The following is a 16,137-nucleotide window of genomic DNA, read 5'->3' as shown; positions in this document are numbered from 1 at the left end:
ATCGGAATTAAATATTAAATCACCTGAAAAATCATCTCCTAGGAGATAACATAAAAAACTATTTTTCAAATTGACATCATCCGTCACTGTTATGTCACAGTATACCTTCTAAGAAGCAGTCTCACTCGACGTCGACACTTTGATGTTTTCTGAAACCGTTGTGCTTTCGCGCAAGTTACTGCGCAATGAATTTGACAGGCGTTTTACATGAAATTAAACGTTACGGACAGGAATTTAAATCGGGGGTATTGGATCTCTTATGCGCAGTAACTAGCGCGGACTTACAACTGAATACAAAGATTTTGCGGAGTGCGACTACTGCTTAGAAGGTATACTGTGGTTATGTTGTGACACAGGTACGGGTATCTGGTTACCAGAGAAACTTTCATTTTAAAAGCCTGAATTACCAAAATTTATAAAGATGACATAAAATGTCAATTTAGTGGTCGCTTTTATTTGGCCGCAACTGTACAATTGAAAGTGGCTGCCTCAATAAAATTGCAATTTTTTCGAATGTTTGCTTTTGAAACTTATTTATTGTCATCGCAAATGCAGCTATAATTGGGAATTGACTTCTTTGAAAATTAAATGGAAAAATAGTACCTGAATATGTTAAATTTATACGTGGAATCAAAATGCTCTTATTGCGTTCGGTTCCAGTTAAAACTTCGCAATCAATAGCATTGCGATGCATAAACTTGATGCGATTCTTGTTCCATTGGCTAATGCTTCCTTTGTATTTGAGTTTCTGATCGGTAAAACGTGCAATTAACTTTCAATACTAACTTAAGTGGTGGCAAACCACTAATAGTCAAAGAATTTTGTATTTCACTCCGAAGAGTTTTTTTTCATGAATAATCTGAATAAACTCCCTCTTGGAGTGGATTTCACTGCGAGGGGATTGAATCAATTACAAATCATCCACTCCGCATTCACTTCAAATTCACTCCGCATTCACTCGGCTAATTTTTTACAGTGTATTAACGTAAACAATGAATGTTTTGATATTTGTAACACACAGGTGTCACTGAAAAAGAAGATGTCTCCATAACTCCTTTATTTATCGGGGGATTTTAATTATTTATGCACCAAATTAAATGGCCTCTAAATAGGCTACAAAAAGCCGTAATAAATTCACATATAGGTCCATGGGCTTCAGGGCTAAACTGTCAAAATATTTTTTTTCAAATGCGAACACATAATTTTTTGAACACTTCTGATAGAGATTTTTATTCTAAAAAGAATAGTGTATCACAAGTGCACACTTACCTACCCAAAATACAAAAAAAAGTTAAAAAATGCTACTATCGTCGATGCTTAAACTGCGCTCTGTACGTGCAATCCTGAATATTTGTCATTTGTTTTTCCAACTAACTTAATTTGGTTAATTTATTACATTGTAACGCAATGAATTTTGATAGCTTCTCGCTTGGTGCTCGTCATTTGTTTCAAAATGAAGTCTTATTTTTTTTTACTTTTTTTTTTCTTATATGAGGTTACACATGTCATACACTGTTGTTTTCAGAATAAAAATATCTCTCAGAATTACTAAAAAAAAGTATGTGTCCGTATTTGAAAAAAATATTTTGACAGTTTAACCTTGATACCTTGAAGCACTTTGGGTTTTACGTAAAGTTAGTACGCCATTTTGTAGCTTATTCACAACCATTTAATTTGGTGTATAGATAATTAAAATCCTTCGATAAATGGGGAGCTATGAATTTGTCTCTTTTTTTAGAGACGTCCTGTATATTATACATACATTTTATCTTTCTGCACTTCTTCTCCACATAAACTTTAACTATGCCAAATCTCACACTCCTCCGTGCTCGCGATTTGCTTAAGTAATCTCTCAATTCAAAGTAACCAACCATTCAAAATTACTTTTGAAAATTCTAGTTACACACAACATGAAAAACGTTATTTTTCTAATTTTGACATATAAAGTGACACTTTTCAAAATTAATTGACGTTTGGAAACGTCACACTTTTCGTAACTGGTTACGAAAAGTAAAATCTTTCCTAACTGGTTAGGAAAAATTTATTTTCTAATAAATTTTTCCTAACCAGTTAGTCATATTTTTTGTTTTTAAGCAAAATAACCGTGCCTACTTACCTACTTGATATTTTAACACAATAATAATTTATTATTCATTACTTCGTTTAACGTTTGAAGAAACATTTCTTTTGTCAAAATTAGAAAAAATCTTGTATGTAACACGTCAGGAAATGCAATTTTGTGTAACTCGTGTGATTTTGCGGGATCTCGCTGCGCTCGTCCCGCAAATATTCCACTCGTTACACAAAATAACGCATTTCCTAACTGGTTACATAAATAGCTATTCCCTAAAAGTTTGAATTCTAGGGAGTAGCGGTTCATTTTTGCACGCATTTTGCGTTAAAAAAAGTGCCGTAGCGTCATTTTTTAACGCAATTATAAAATTTTTCATTCATAATTATTATACATCCTCTCATCATCTCATTCATCATCAATCACAGTAATGAAATGACAAAACCACGACCTGCTGTATTATAACCGGTCTGTTCAAAAGTGTAATTTGAGTGATCCCCGCAGAGCGCTAGTGTACGGGCGCTTTTTGGGGATATTATTCATCTTAAGTTTTTGTCACCGAGAGTTTTTCTCGTTCAAATGACATTCGAATTTTAAATAAAAAATAAAAAAATACAGCTGTATTCGGTATTGTTTTAGGAAGAAAATATGAACTTTCTGTACTCAATCTTAACTCTAAAATCATGTCTAAACATATATATTTTTCCGCATTTTTATTCTTTAGAAGCGCTCGTACTGTGGCGCCCTCATCGGCGAAAATTGGCTCTTTCTCGGAAACATTTTCGCAATGCTTTTTTAATGAAATGAACAGGCCGGTTATTATATTGTATTCTCAATTTGGTTGTAGGTCGTAAAATTTTATTGCATATTATGAGCGATTAACGGGCACAATGGTTGGTTTTGAAAAGGTTGGGAAGTGGCGCGTGCCGTTTGCCGTACAATGCAAATATACAAAATGTACAATACAACCCTGCTTAAAATATTACCTGCTAGTGGTAAACTAGGATTTATAAGCCCCGCAAGATCTTTAACTTAAAGTACCATAAAATTTTACGATCTACAACCAAATTGAAAACACAGTACAGCAGGTCGTGGACAAAACTTTTAAAATTTAAAGGGAAGTTTGATGGTAGAAAATAAACACATGTAGGTGGCGCCACAGTAAAATCCATTAAATTTAAAAATAAATCCTGCGTCGAAAGTGAAGTATTGATTTATTTCATCTGTGTACAAATTCCAATGAATTTCTGAATAATATGCTATTCTTTTGCATACTTATACTGCCCTTGAGTGTAGCTTTAGCTAAACACGAAAATGTGTTAATGACAGAGGTGTTTGAAATAGTGGTGAATCCTCCCATGTTCAATTGGACTTACGAAGGCAAACCAGACCAGTTTGTTTATCAACCATCTCTTTTAAATGCACCAGACTTACCGTCATGGATAAATTACGTCTTTAGTCAAGTTCATCACTGCGGTTACTTATTTGGTGTACCTCCCAATCATAACAATGCAAGAGTACAATTGGAAATAATTGCTCTCAACCGTAAAACGTATGAAACCAGACATGAACACGTCAACATACATGTCTCGGAAAAACTGAACCCTGCCAAGTATGAGGTGCACATGAAAATTGATAACTTAAATGTTGACAATATGTTTGAAGTTGATAAAATGGAAAGTTTAAAAGATATTTATAGGAAAGTACTGTGGAAGGATAGTCAGAATGATCTCTATGTTACTTTTCTTTCATCTGCCATTAAGTTGGGTGCTAGAAAGCCACTAAATCCCAAAGAAGGAGAGGGGTATGTTGGGTGAAATATGTTAATTTTGCATTACTTAGTAATTTCATTATTAGAGTTGTATTACGATTGGGAAGCCAAGCACCTTTTTCACCTGAACTTACTGAGTTGCAAGAAGAAGTGAGACCACTCTGGAAGGCATCTTATCCTTGTCCTAGAGACTTTAAAAGAACTAAAGTAGAAAGATTATTTCGAAACTCAGGATTTCATATGGACTGGTGTTCATTTAGATTGGTATGTACACAGAATCAGTTAAGACTTCTTTTTAACTAGGACCCAGTTTGCTAATTATATTAAGTGGGTATGTTGTTTTAGATAGAAGACAATAACTCAGCCTTGCATCACTCAGGAACTAATGAAAAACTTTTAACTTCTGTTGAAAATGATTATGAAGATAGATGGGAAACAGTTTTGAAGAGTGAAGTGCCTCAAAGGAGTTATCTGCATGAATTTCTTTTTACTATTTTGGTGCCAATGTTTGTCATGATTTTTCTGGCTCTGGTCCTCTCTATAATACTCTGCTTCCACCACGAAGGGATGTAAGTGAATTTTTTTTCTAGCATGCTTGGTTCAAATCATATTTTAAATTAATTACAGAAGTGATCCAGTGAGCGAGGTTTTTTTCTATAATTTATATCACATTTGTATCGATTATTACAGGTAACTGTTTGAGAAGTGCTTTCATAATGATTGAGTGACATGTTGACTACTAATATTGTTTTCATCATTCCAAATTTACTTTTGTAATAATTTCTCTGTTAGAATTGTGTAGGTACATTTTTTTTTATTTTTTTGTGTTTTATTGACAGATCTAAACGGATGGAGGATGCCCCTCAAACGGAGATCAACCAATACGCCACAATCCACAGGGCTACTCAATCTTTGAGGAGTCTTTCAAACAATCGCGAAATGACGTTGTCACCTGATCCTGCTTTATTGCCAAGAAGTCACACCAATAGCCCTACGTCAACAATAAATCGCGGTGTACACTGCAGACCTAACCCACCACCATACATACGACCCAAATTCAAACCTGATTTGTGACAGGAAAATCAAAAGACTTGGTACTGTTAAAGTCGCCACTCTGGGCACCACGTGAGTAGGCGCTTATGGGCATTATAGAAATACAATTTTAGAAGATTTTGTCAGTTTGCGCTACCAACCGATGCAAATATGTTACTGGATAACTGCCTATATTTTACTGGTCATAGTAGAGGTCCGTGTTTAGATTTAGATTAATACAAGCAATAAATGTAATCATCAACAAATCTTTAATGAGGAAGTCTAACAGTCACACAATATAAATAGAATTCTATTGCTATTTCGAAAAGAATACTGTTTAGTTAAAAAAATAGAATAAGTACTTATAAGGGGATCATTTTTTCACCCTTCTCTACTGGGATCACAATAACAATCGGCAATGTCTTCTTCGGAATCTAAAGCGTTTTGTCTCGACAGGTGTCCCGAACTTTGTGAATTTTTACCGCTATGTAGACTGACATTACTGCAAGAGCTTATTATTCCAGAAATAGAAGTAGATTCAGACATGGTTCTGGTTAAGGGGGCATGTTTCGGCGATAAGCTGTTACCTCCGCTGCCGCTACCTATATTGCTTAAGTATATATTGTCATGAAATGAAAGAACCGGACTAACGTCAGTCGTGTCAGTTAGATTCTGTTCGCTTCTGGTTTGTCTGTGTTTCACTTCAGGTGAAACGTTTTTCTGTAAAATAGGTGACAATGGAAAACTCTCACTATTAGAATTTGAGGATTTTATATCAGAACTCTGTCCAGATTTGGATGGTGTCGAAACTTCAGATACCAGAGGAGTACTTTCGTTGTCACTGGCATTTTCATTCAATTCCGGGCTGGAATGCAAAAGCTTCTCCTTAAGTCTCTGTAGTTTCTCAAAGTTCTTATCGGTCTTTTTCTTTTGACCATCAATAGACTTCGATCGGTTCCTCATCAACGGCCTTGTTTGTTTAGATTCGTTTTTCAGCAACTGCAACGAATTTGGTCTCTGCGTTATATTGAATTCTTGAAGCAGTGGGGTTTTAGTGGTTTCGTCTTGATTAAAGATCACACTTATGTGAGCGGGGTCTCCGGATTCAGTTTTAATAACAACGTGACGGCCTTTCTTTGAAACGTCTTCTGTCTGATGAATCGTTGGTTTTAAATTAGATAACTTGATTCCGTTCGAAAGCCTTCGTTCTGTAACTGCAAATACAAGCCGTCATAATAACGAAAGTCTACCCCTTTGCGGTTATTTTTCGATGCTAGAAGTCGGTGCGCCTACAATTTTAACTCATTATCTTACCGGGTGATGGTAGCTGGGAACTACATCTCGAACTGTGCTCACTGAGGCTCTCTGAATTGCCTCCGACTGAAATACTGACAGGTTGCCAATGCATGTGAGCTATTGGTGAGGATTGCAACAAAACAAACTCAGTCTCACCTACGCCACTTGAACTGTTTGTACGAGATCGGTAGCCTCGCAGGTAATCTAAACAAAACAAGCAACTAAGCACGAATGAAGTACGTCACAAAAGCTTGCAAGTATTAAGTATGCATAAGCTAACTAATCACGCGTTCGCCCAAAAAATATGTACAAGAGAGTCACCCACAAAATAAAAGGAAGCTTTCAGATGCAACGTATACACAGCTATTGAATTCACAAACTACACAACATAACATATGTACAAACAAATTCAAATAAAAACACACACATGCATAGTGTTCAAAATACTTTATTGTTGTATTTGATCATATAAGAACTACAAAACGAAATAAATAGTGCTAGAGGTAGATACAAAAAAAGATAGTGGATACAAGTGAGCGTAACATGCAATCGTGAATTCAATAACTGTATATATAAGAGAAATATAATCCAAAATGCCAAGACTAGAATAAAAATAAAATATAAAAAGGACTTGAGTGTATGTACTTAATGTGCCCCTTAAAAATAATACTGTTAATTTTATTGCTTTATAATTTAATCTCGTTTAACACCGACCCCCTCACTGCTCATTTTTCTAGCGGGAGCCTCACTAATAGAATGTCTCTTTTTATTTTTCGCCACACCACTATCATAACCGTGCCTTGTTACGCTCTCGTCATAGCTGACTTTCTTAATTCTTTCTGTGCTCCGTTTACGTGTAACAAGAGATTCACCTTGATTCGAGTCTGGACTAGGAGGAATGATTGAAGTTTGTGGCACATCCGGTTCTATTGTTATTTTAGTCTCCTTCTCTTCTGTTTCTTCGAGAACATCTTCGCAAGCTTCTTCATTCAAAGTTTGCAAAGCTCCACAAATCATTTGTTCTTCAAGTGTCACCTAAAAATCTTATTCGTTAGCAACAAGTAAAAGTAAGACAAAAGAATAGCGACACTCACCTGATACTACAATACGTAAGCAATTACATAAATAGTTTAGCCACAAACAACTAGTACATTTGAAAGTCGCGGTACCACTAACTAGTGGTCAAATGTACCTACCTGCTTTTCTATGACGCTCTGTTTCCGTTGGTTCACTTCTTTATTGTCTTTCTCTGGTTGGCTACTCTTAGTAACGCTCCCTTAAACAGTACACCTGTATGATACAACTGTACAATAATAATGTGGCAAAACTTACCTTTGCGCTCTGCTTTTGATGGCCGCGCACTTGAGGATTCATCGTGCCTAAAGACGGCACTAACTTCATGTTCACGCAGTGAAATCAACATAACTTTAAACATCTCCCAGTCCCCAAACGACATACTTAACAACTAAAATCAGTGTATTTAGTTTTATGTTAAGTGTAATGATTCGACACTCAACCTTTTTTAGTTCATCTAAATCACAGTGAAGTAGGACCTTCCCCGTAATATTGTGCTCTTTAATCATTTTGTTGTACTCTGGTAACGCTGCAGAATTGATATCTTCGATTTTATACAATAATTTACAAACTCCGTCGACGCTAAGTGATGATAGGCGTTTTTCAAATACTTCAGGCTGCAATTATTGTTTTGATAATATTCTCATCTTGAGAATTTGGAAATAACTTACAGCAAGTGTGGTCACTGGTGCCATTGGTACTATTTGTGGATTAGTAACTTGTACTGGTTCGTTCCAGCTAGGCCATCCAACGAGTCCAGATGGTTGTTGATAAAGTGTCGGTTTAGACGACGGGCGATTTCTGCGAATTAAACCGGGTCGTGGTGATGTCCACTCTGCATTATTTGGATTGGACCATGGCATTGTCGGAATCAGCGATAAGTTCCGTGGTGTGGTCATTAACAAACCGTCATCATCCAAACTTTGAGTTTCTTCTGTAAATGTGAAATGAAACATGTATAAATAAGCGAATGAAATATAAATTCGAGCAACTTAAGCTCCAAATCAGAAATTTTGGAAGCGATCGAGAATAATGTGCAAAGGAAAATCCTTATTTGATAATTTGATTGTAATTAAAAGTATAAATTTTGTTTTTCTTTTTATATATCACGAAGGTAATACTTTTGGTTGAAAAACCACTGTTCTTTATTCCCAGTCTTAAAAATAGGTTTGTGCTCTCGAGTAAAAATCATTGTTTAAATAAATTTCACGAAAATGTGAAAATTGACAGGTGACAGTTTAAGTTATGCCTCATGTTTGCAGAAATTTTGCTTTTTTGTATCGTATTGTATAGTCGTACCTTTTATCACTTTCTTCAAATATGGGTCCAAGTTAATCGTGAACGGTAAAAATATTTTTAAATCACTGACTAATAAACTTGAGCGGTGGAAAGTTAAAAATATATCAAATTTCTTCTCATCCCTGTCGAGTTCTAGAAGAGGTTCCGTATCTTTCACAGTTGGAATATGTGGTCGGATTCTAAAGGTAGCATAGTTATCCTTTCGTTAAATAATTACAACGACTTACTTATCAAAAATTGACTTAAGTGAAGTATTGTCATCAAGCGAGTCCTCGTACAGTTCATAGTGATATATGATCCATGAAGTGCGAAATGGCCACTGTTCAGTAATATTAATCCAAGAAGCCAAACGGTACCAATTGAAGTCGATTTGGAACGCTTTCAATAACCTACCAGTAATGTACACAACATTCATCAGTCTTCTCATTGATCGGGGATTTACATCGCTGAAATAATCATCGGTAAGCAGCATTTTAGTCAAGTCTTGGGCTCCTCCGATCTTATTCAGATTTGATCCTATAGAACTCGCCACCGAATCGGACAGTTTGAGTTTACGAGAGTTTTTCCTGCCTGGTGGTTTTAGTTTTTCTTGGCTGGACATCACGGCGCTTTCACTGGACAGTCGGCGACTCGACGACTGAAATTGTTCCACTGTTTTTCAAACGTACACATAAAATATACACTTACTGATCGTGCTAAGAAATTACTGAGACTTTCTTCATTTTCTGTCCAAGCACTGGCAGCTTTTCTATGCACTTGCGAAGTTTGTTGAGCTAATTTAACCTTCCGCAAACCCGAATTTTGCAAATAGAAAGGTAAATGAACCATGTTGCTTAAATAATTGTGACCTCCAATATTGCTTTCGCTGAATAAACGTCTTGTATTCATCTCAACGGCCTGCAATCATGCAGATAAGAACAAAAGTTATCAAACCTCACCACAAATTCAGAATTTAATGTTATAACACAACAACTAAACAACATTTATGGGGGATTTAGGTAAAGAAAAAACAATAACCGAACCCTTTTTAGTAAACTGACCTGCTCCCAAGCCACCTGTTTGAATACAAATAGAAGCGTTAAGAATTAAAATTTGCAAAAAAATTAGGTTGCTGGTTTCAATATTTACCTTTGCAATGACGTGAGGATCTATTGCTAATATCACAATGAAGGGGCTGTTGGCGTCGGAGAATAACATATGAACTGTGTCCAAAATGAGAAGGACTTTGTCTTGTTCGCAGCTGTCTAAACCGTCAACCACGATCACCAGACGAGTTTGTTGGGAGCTGAGGCTGTCCAGACACTTGACCATATCTTTCATTAGGTTCACCTACAAATCAATTCAACTCTGAATGTTACACTAATAGAAGTGTTTAATTACCTCCTGTCGAAGAGCCTGTAGAAATCCTTCCGATTTGAGAGTTTCGAGCTTGGCAATAGTTCGTTGAAGGTGACGTCGTTGCGAGAAAAGAACTGCTTTAACCAGTTTACTCCAAGTGTACAAGTTGGCTACAGTAGCTACACCTAACAGAAGCGCATCAGTGATGAGAATGATTCTAAGTGTGAAACGGACCATTTCGTATGATCTGAAATTGATTGGGTTTATATTTTTTGATGATTAGAACAGAAATTCAAAGTTTCTCGATATTTACTGGCTATCAGATGAATTGACGTGGACCAGGTAAACAGTCAAGGCACAAGTTCCTACTAATATGCAAAGAAAAAGTATTTCGAAAACTATAACGTAAGGGAGACAGCAAAGCTTCCTTAATTTCCATGTTGAAGATGACTTAACTACAAAGAAGACCGTTATAAATCCGTTTTTCAACGAAAAACTAAGCTTACCTGGTTTAGGTTTAAAAGCTCTATACAACCTAGTTGCCAAAGCTCCGTAATCATTTTCGATGGCATCATACAAAGATCCAAGCATTTGCACCACAGAATTTTCCCCTCCCGCAGTACTACTTACTCTAGTTTGATCGGTAAAATAAAATCTAAACACGGCATTATTAACAAAATATATATCGCAATTTTACAAGGTTTCACCTGATAGGATGGGCGGAAACACCATCGTAAGCGGGTGCTCCTGGTGGATGGCAGAATAAAACTTGCAAGACCAGTTTGATGTTATTCAATTTTCTTGTTAATTTAACATTAAAGTTGTAGGGCCAATCCCAATCGTATCGTTTATTAGCAAACCAGACTAGAGCCAGAAAAATGTATGAAACCAGCATGAAGGCAACGGCTACAGATAAGCCAATAATCCAGTTTTGTACCGACAAGCCTACAGCAGTTCCCACAATTAACGATAAATGCAACAAAACCAAAAACATTAGGCTAGTGAATTGGAAGACGGGATCGACCCATTCCCGGGCGAAATTCTTCATTTCTTCCCGCAACTTATTAAGGAGGAACGATTTACCACTACCCCATTTTGCGTAGAGCCCCACCGTAATAGGCATGGACAAGGATGGCTCACTCAATATGTCGGCAAGAGCACTACTGTATAAATCGTAACCCAACATATTTTCATTATCTTCATTGGTGTTGAGACGTCCTGAAATAGTTCGATTAGTTGTGAAACCTTGGTAGTTTTTGGCCACCTACTGGCACCGAAAATTTGTCCCAATATTGTTTTTTGGTGATTAATATCTATGTTGTAAGGGGTTTCCCCTGCTCGATTTGGCCTATAAAGCAACTGACTGTGTTTGGGATTGCGCAAGAGAATCTCCACGATGCCCTTGGAACGAGCTCGCATAGCAATATGCAAAGCAGTGTCTCCTTTTTTATCGGCCGCTGACACTTTAGATTTCTTATCAAGCAATAATTGGACAATTTCGGCGTTACGCGATCGCACAGCTTTTAGAAGTGGAGTGTCTCCGTCTTTGGTGGCCATTTCCAAGTCTGGATTTGCGCTCAGTAGAAGTTTGGCTACAGCGACGTTACCCTTCTCCACGGCCATGTAAATTGCCGTTTTTTGATCTTTTCCTGCTATATCCACATCTGCATATTTTTTAAGTAAAGATTCGACAACAGAACGATGTCCGCCTTTGACAGCATGTATCAAATTGGTATCACCGAATCTGTCCTGAAATACAAGACGTTAGCCTGAAAAGGAACAATAAAAAATGACATACTTGGACGTTAATATAAGCACCGGCAGCCATCAGAGCCGTCACAATCTCATTGTTTCCTTCCTTACAAGCTATAGTGAGTGCACTGCAGCCATCTTTGTCCAACGCGTTCACGTTGGGTTTGTGCTCCAACAGCAGGCTTACTACTTCCACATGATTGCCTTGGGTGGCCATCAGTAGGGCCGTCCACGAATACATTCCAGCAGTATCAACATTAGCACCAGCTTTTAGCAACATGGCCACTATTTCAGCGTAGCCTTTACGACACGCCCACACTAGGGCTGTAGTACCGTACTTGTCCCCTACGTTGACTTTAGCTCCATGACTGATCAAGGTTTCAGTTATTTGAGTATAACCACGTCCCGCTGCCCACAGCAGGGATGAAATATGGTAATTCCCGTGGGCGTTGACTTCTGCACCTTTATCCAAAAGAAGCATCACAACGTCGGTACGACCCTTATAAGTGGCCCACATCAATGAAGTCCAGTTGCCCATGTCTCGGTGTTCGATGTCAGCGCTGTGTTCGAGAAGCTGAAGGACGATATCGGCGTGTCCTTCTTTCGATGCGCACAAAAGAGCCGTCCAAGAGTCGCTGTCTTCGACATTGGGGTCGGCGCCGTGAGTTAAAAGCTCACGAACGAAAGCAGATCGGCCTTTGGTGGCCGCCAGCATGAGTGCCGTCGTTCCATTTTCGTCTCGGTCATCTACTTGAACTTGCTTGCTTTCCAAAAGGTTCTTCAATCCCGATAGGTTGTCGTCGTTGATGTATCCTGATAGGGTGCGGAAACATAGAGACACCATCGACTCGCTGCGGTGCAGCGTCTGTTGAAAATAAAATTATTTATAAAAGAAGACCACCTTCCTTGTTAAAATGTTAGACTAACGAAAAACGGCGAAGTTAGCAGCATCAGCCGAACAACAAACCTTGCTGTTAAACCAGAACTTTTGTCACGGTTGGGTCAACTAGCTACGAAAATAATTCGCATTTAGGCTACTTTAATAGCTGTATTATGTTTTAATTTTAGCCTGAATAAACACAATAAAATACGAGCTGTTACATTCGAGGCCATTCCGCGTTAGTTTTGTAAGTTTACTGCATGCAATTAATTATTCTTCAACTAACGTTGTGCGAATGCCGTCTGATCGCCAAGCCGAACGTGAATTTTCTCGGTTGATCACCTTCTGGTGTGGTCAAGGTGAATGTCGGTAAATGCAATTGACTAAGAGAACCCCTCCAATTCGTTTCCGGAATGTGGAGGTTCAGGAAAGACGGTCTTCGTCGACCGGAATCGACAGCGGGATGAGGACCAGCGATACTGTGACGCTGCTTGGGCGCACCGGAAGCACCTTGCATCGCGACAGCTAGTGAAGAAAATTTATCAACTTTACGACCCCAAGTACCACACGAGCACAACAAATCGAACATAACACGCAATTACTAATGTTTTTATTAAAGTTATGTAAAAATGTTAATAGATAAATCATTATTGCGATTGAAATAAACTTCCTTAAAAGTACATTACTCACGTAAATACAATACCCAAACTTATAAGTCGCCATGTTTTACAAAGAATCAAATTCAAATTTTAAAAATCAACTATTCTTCCACGAAATAAATTCCAAACTGACGTAATAAAACCACATGAAACTTCGCAATCTTGAAATGTTCACCTTATTTTCCCTAATAAATAAAATTTATGATTGCATTTTACTGGTCTACACATAAAAATGAACGTTTAACGAAACACAGTTTAGGCACAGTAGAATTCAAACCAGTTTTTTTATATTGCCGTTAAACTGTAATAATAATAATATCTAATAAACAAATGTCTATCTTTATCAAGATAGAATGAACACAATTAACACAAAAATCAACACGTGAACATAACAAATAAAAAAACATTTATTCTAAGATAAAAAAAATTACGGTGGCCTACATATCGCTACGTATTGCAATTCGATAAAGTTAGTAGAGATTTAAGCCAAAATATTCTTCGTTATTACAGATTCAAATAATCACAGAACCAGTGGCGGCTCGTGACACTTTGACAAGGGAGGGCTCTGTCATTTTTAACGTTTCTTGCGAATTGTCAGATACTGATGGTAGGTCATTTCGAAAGTATCTGATTGCTTTTTCGAAGCCATCTATGGCAATTTGAATCTTGAATGCATCGGCTTGAATTACTTGCAACTGGCTGAATAAAATACTAACATGAGGCCATTATGTTAGAGAAAAAGCTTAACTGAAACAAAAAAGTACTATCCTCAAACCAATTAGGAAATCCTGAACTCAATGTAACTGTTTCCGTACTTTTCGGAATGCTTATTTTCATGTTTTCTAAACATTGAAAAATTTCCTCTTTGTAGTTAAAAACTGTTTGCACCATTCGAGATTGGAACTTCCATCTCGTTTGGGAAGGTCTGGGTACCTAGTCTCTTATCGCACGCTTGCTATAGAGCTCCTCTTCTATCTGGATAATGGCAGTAAAATGCTGCGAAACCATTTAAATTTGCAAAAAAATTCTCACGCTAGATACAGGTGCGGCAACATAACTTCATTTTTTCAAAACGCAATAAAACTCATTTTATCCATCAGTGTTTTTTTTTAATTTTTTTTCTACTTCCTTCTCTAAAGTGTCACATTTTGCACTGATAAATAGTGTATAAAACGTTACTTTAAAAACGATTGTTCATTAGTCACAACTTGATGTCCATTCGGGCGTTTCTTTAAACACGGCTTGAATTTTTTGGACATAAATATGTATTTAGCCCTAGAATCTTGCCCTAGATCAAGTTGGTAGATATATTGACGTTTATCAGTTTCGCATCCGGCGTAAAAGAAAACGTTATTGCAGTGCAATAATTCGTTGTATTTTTCAAATATGGACCTGAAGCCACCAACAATTTGTAGCCTGAGAAATATATATACTCCTATTTGGTATGTTCATTTAGTTTGTATGTTTAAATTAACGTTTAATAAAAAAGTTGCTTGTTTCGTTTGTGTTCCATTTGTTAATTTGGTCGTAGAAAAAGTATAGTTTTCAACTCATTTATAAACTTCCGATTTTTCATCTTTAGAGCTTTGTTTGCATTTCTCTGGTTTTAAAAGTTATTAGTTTTGATCGTGTTGCTGTTTTGATCTGTTCCGTTGCGATTTTTTGTAGATTTTTTTGAATTTGTGAAGTGAGTGCGTGTCTCAAAAATCTAGCATAATGAACACCCATGAACATGATACAGAGGTAATTTTTGTTCATGCATTAAATATTAAATAATGTCTTGTTTGTGTTTAGCCATTTCCGAAAAAAGCTGGATATTTTAATTTCAGTAGCCAGCTTTTTTCGGAAATTCGAAAAATGTATTGTGAGTTGCACTTTCAATTCCATCGGGGACATTATCACTCGTGAAATACCCTGTATTAACAAAACCTAATATATTACTCCTACCATACTGAAGTTTTCTTTCGTCTTTCCTGCGTGCAAACATGCAGAATAATAATAAAACATCACGTGTAAATCTGCTTTTTCCATTTTTTTTTAATTTCGCGCCGGATCTATTTGTTGTAGCGTAGAGTGAACATTTTTAGTAACATTTATGTCAAGCAATCTATGAGTGGACAGAGTATACTACCGACTAATGTATATTTTTTTCTGGTAGGCGGTTTCGCGCGCCATTTACAAAATCCTGCTACGAAATGCAACCTCCCTATTGGTTAGTGGAACAGAGAAAATCAAAGACTTATACTAGAAACATTTTTTGTATTTAACTTCTATTCAGCGTCAGCAAATACCGATTTTTTTTGACATGCATATCGAGGACACCTGTATATAACCGTAAGCGTGATTAAATTTAAAAGATACGGCAGAACTACTTGGATACATCATACTGTACCTACTCAATTGTTTCTCTTTTTGAAAATTCGAGTTTATCTGTATTTCAGTACAATCCGATTCATTGTATTCAGTAATGAATCGCAGTTAGATATAGCCGATAAAAGATACTTGGACTTAACACTGTTATTGTGCGGACACAGATTGTAACAGATAATTTCTATTATTTTGTTAATATTTAGAAACATTCTTCCGCCTAAAAACGCTGTTACCCTGATTCGTATTGCTACAATACAAATAAATCTGAGGCATAACAATACTCACTCACTAAAAATTAATTTTTTGTTCGACACTGTCAGAATTTGAGAATTTTCTCATATGTGAACGGATTTTGATAAATGCCACAACTTGTCAAAACGAAACGTTAAGCTAATTTTAAAGATTTTAAGCGATTTGGAGCCTTTAAGGGACTCGTCGAACAAAAAAACGTTGTATGCAACTCGTTCGTGTGTAAATAGGGCCTTTTTTGGCACTCATGGGCCTTTAAAACTCTCGTTTCACTCGCGTTTTAAAATGGCCCACTCGTGCCAAAAAAGGCCCAATTTACACACAAACTTGTCAAATAAACGACAAA

At 36.8% G+C, this 16,137-nt stretch overlaps 2 protein-coding genes across 12 annotated transcripts in view; one reads left to right on the top strand and one right to left on the bottom strand.

Annotated features, from left to right (window-relative positions):
- Nucleotides 1–3,173: 3,173 nt before the first annotated feature.
- Scgalpha (sarcoglycan alpha) lies at nucleotides 3,174–5,242 on the top strand. 2 transcript variants are annotated; one of them, XM_069041604.1, is made up of 5 exons: nucleotides 3,174–3,875; nucleotides 3,929–4,106; nucleotides 4,188–4,411; nucleotides 4,470–4,532; nucleotides 4,682–5,242. In XM_069041604.1, the coding sequence occupies exons 1-5, from the start codon at nucleotides 3,328–3,330 to the stop codon at nucleotides 4,914–4,916; spliced, it is 1,248 nt and encodes a 415-aa protein (XP_068897705.1). In that variant the 5' UTR covers nucleotides 3,174–3,327; the 3' UTR covers nucleotides 4,917–5,242. The 2 variants fall into 2 exon arrangements, with proteins under 2 accessions (XP_068897705.1, XP_068897706.1); XM_069041605.1 differs by lacking the exon at nucleotides 4,470–4,532 and having other exon boundaries at nucleotides 3,182–3,875.
- Arms (Ankyrin repeat-rich membrane spanning) overlaps nucleotides 5,121–16,137 on the bottom strand; it is a 43,532-nt gene continuing 32,515 nt past the window's right edge. For 6 of the 10 annotated variants that reach the window (XM_069041598.1, XM_069041596.1, XM_069041589.1 and 3 more), the window contains exons 2-18: nucleotides 11,680–12,498; nucleotides 11,150–11,630; nucleotides 10,589–11,099; nucleotides 10,388–10,536; nucleotides 10,195–10,336; nucleotides 9,924–10,128; nucleotides 9,672–9,872; nucleotides 9,231–9,440; nucleotides 8,771–9,180; nucleotides 8,544–8,722; nucleotides 7,916–8,178; nucleotides 7,688–7,861; nucleotides 7,503–7,635; nucleotides 7,367–7,446; nucleotides 7,043–7,205; nucleotides 6,189–6,374; nucleotides 5,121–6,088 (exon numbers count right to left, since the gene is read on the bottom strand). In XM_069041598.1, the coding sequence (XP_068897699.1) occupies nucleotides 5,256–6,088; nucleotides 6,189–6,374; nucleotides 7,043–7,205; nucleotides 7,367–7,446; nucleotides 7,503–7,635; nucleotides 7,688–7,861; nucleotides 7,916–8,178; nucleotides 8,544–8,722; nucleotides 8,771–9,180; nucleotides 9,231–9,440; nucleotides 9,672–9,872; nucleotides 9,924–10,128; nucleotides 10,195–10,336; nucleotides 10,388–10,536; nucleotides 10,589–11,099; nucleotides 11,150–11,630; nucleotides 11,680–12,477 (5,118 nt within the window). In that variant the 5' untranslated portion in view covers nucleotides 12,478–12,498 and the 3' untranslated portion in view covers nucleotides 5,121–5,255. Of the gene's footprint in view, nucleotides 6,089–6,188; nucleotides 6,375–7,042; nucleotides 7,206–7,366; nucleotides 7,447–7,502; nucleotides 7,636–7,687; nucleotides 7,862–7,915; nucleotides 8,179–8,543; nucleotides 8,723–8,770; nucleotides 9,181–9,230; nucleotides 9,441–9,671; nucleotides 9,873–9,923; nucleotides 10,129–10,194; nucleotides 10,337–10,387; nucleotides 10,537–10,588; nucleotides 11,100–11,149; nucleotides 11,631–11,679; nucleotides 12,499–12,560; nucleotides 12,600–12,799; nucleotides 13,039–13,203; nucleotides 13,252–16,137 lie in introns of those variants that run through there. The other 4 variants (XM_069041588.1, XM_069041595.1, XM_069041597.1 and 1 more) reach the window with 4 other exon arrangements.

The sequence above is a fragment of the Tenebrio molitor genome, chromosome 3 (genome assembly GCF_963966145.1).
Source record: "Tenebrio molitor chromosome 3, icTenMoli1.1, whole genome shotgun sequence".
In the NCBI taxonomy this organism is placed as follows: Eukaryota; Metazoa; Arthropoda; class Insecta; order Coleoptera; family Tenebrionidae; genus Tenebrio; species Tenebrio molitor.
Note: the sequence above shows the minus strand (reverse complement) of the source record. Positions and strands in the feature narration are given on the sequence as shown.

Coding starts and splice junctions, on each gene's coding strand:
- Scgalpha (XM_069041604.1), top strand. CDS start 3,328: ATGCTATTCTTTTGCATACTTATACTGCCCTTGAGTGTAGCTTTAGCT. Junction 4,107..4,187: donor ACTGGTGTTCATTTAGATTG/GTATGTACACAG, acceptor ATGTTGTTTTAG/ATAGAAGACAATAACTCAGC. Junction 4,533..4,681: donor ATTTGTATCGATTATTACAG/GTAACTGTTTGA, acceptor TTTTATTGACAG/ATCTAAACGGATGGAGGATG.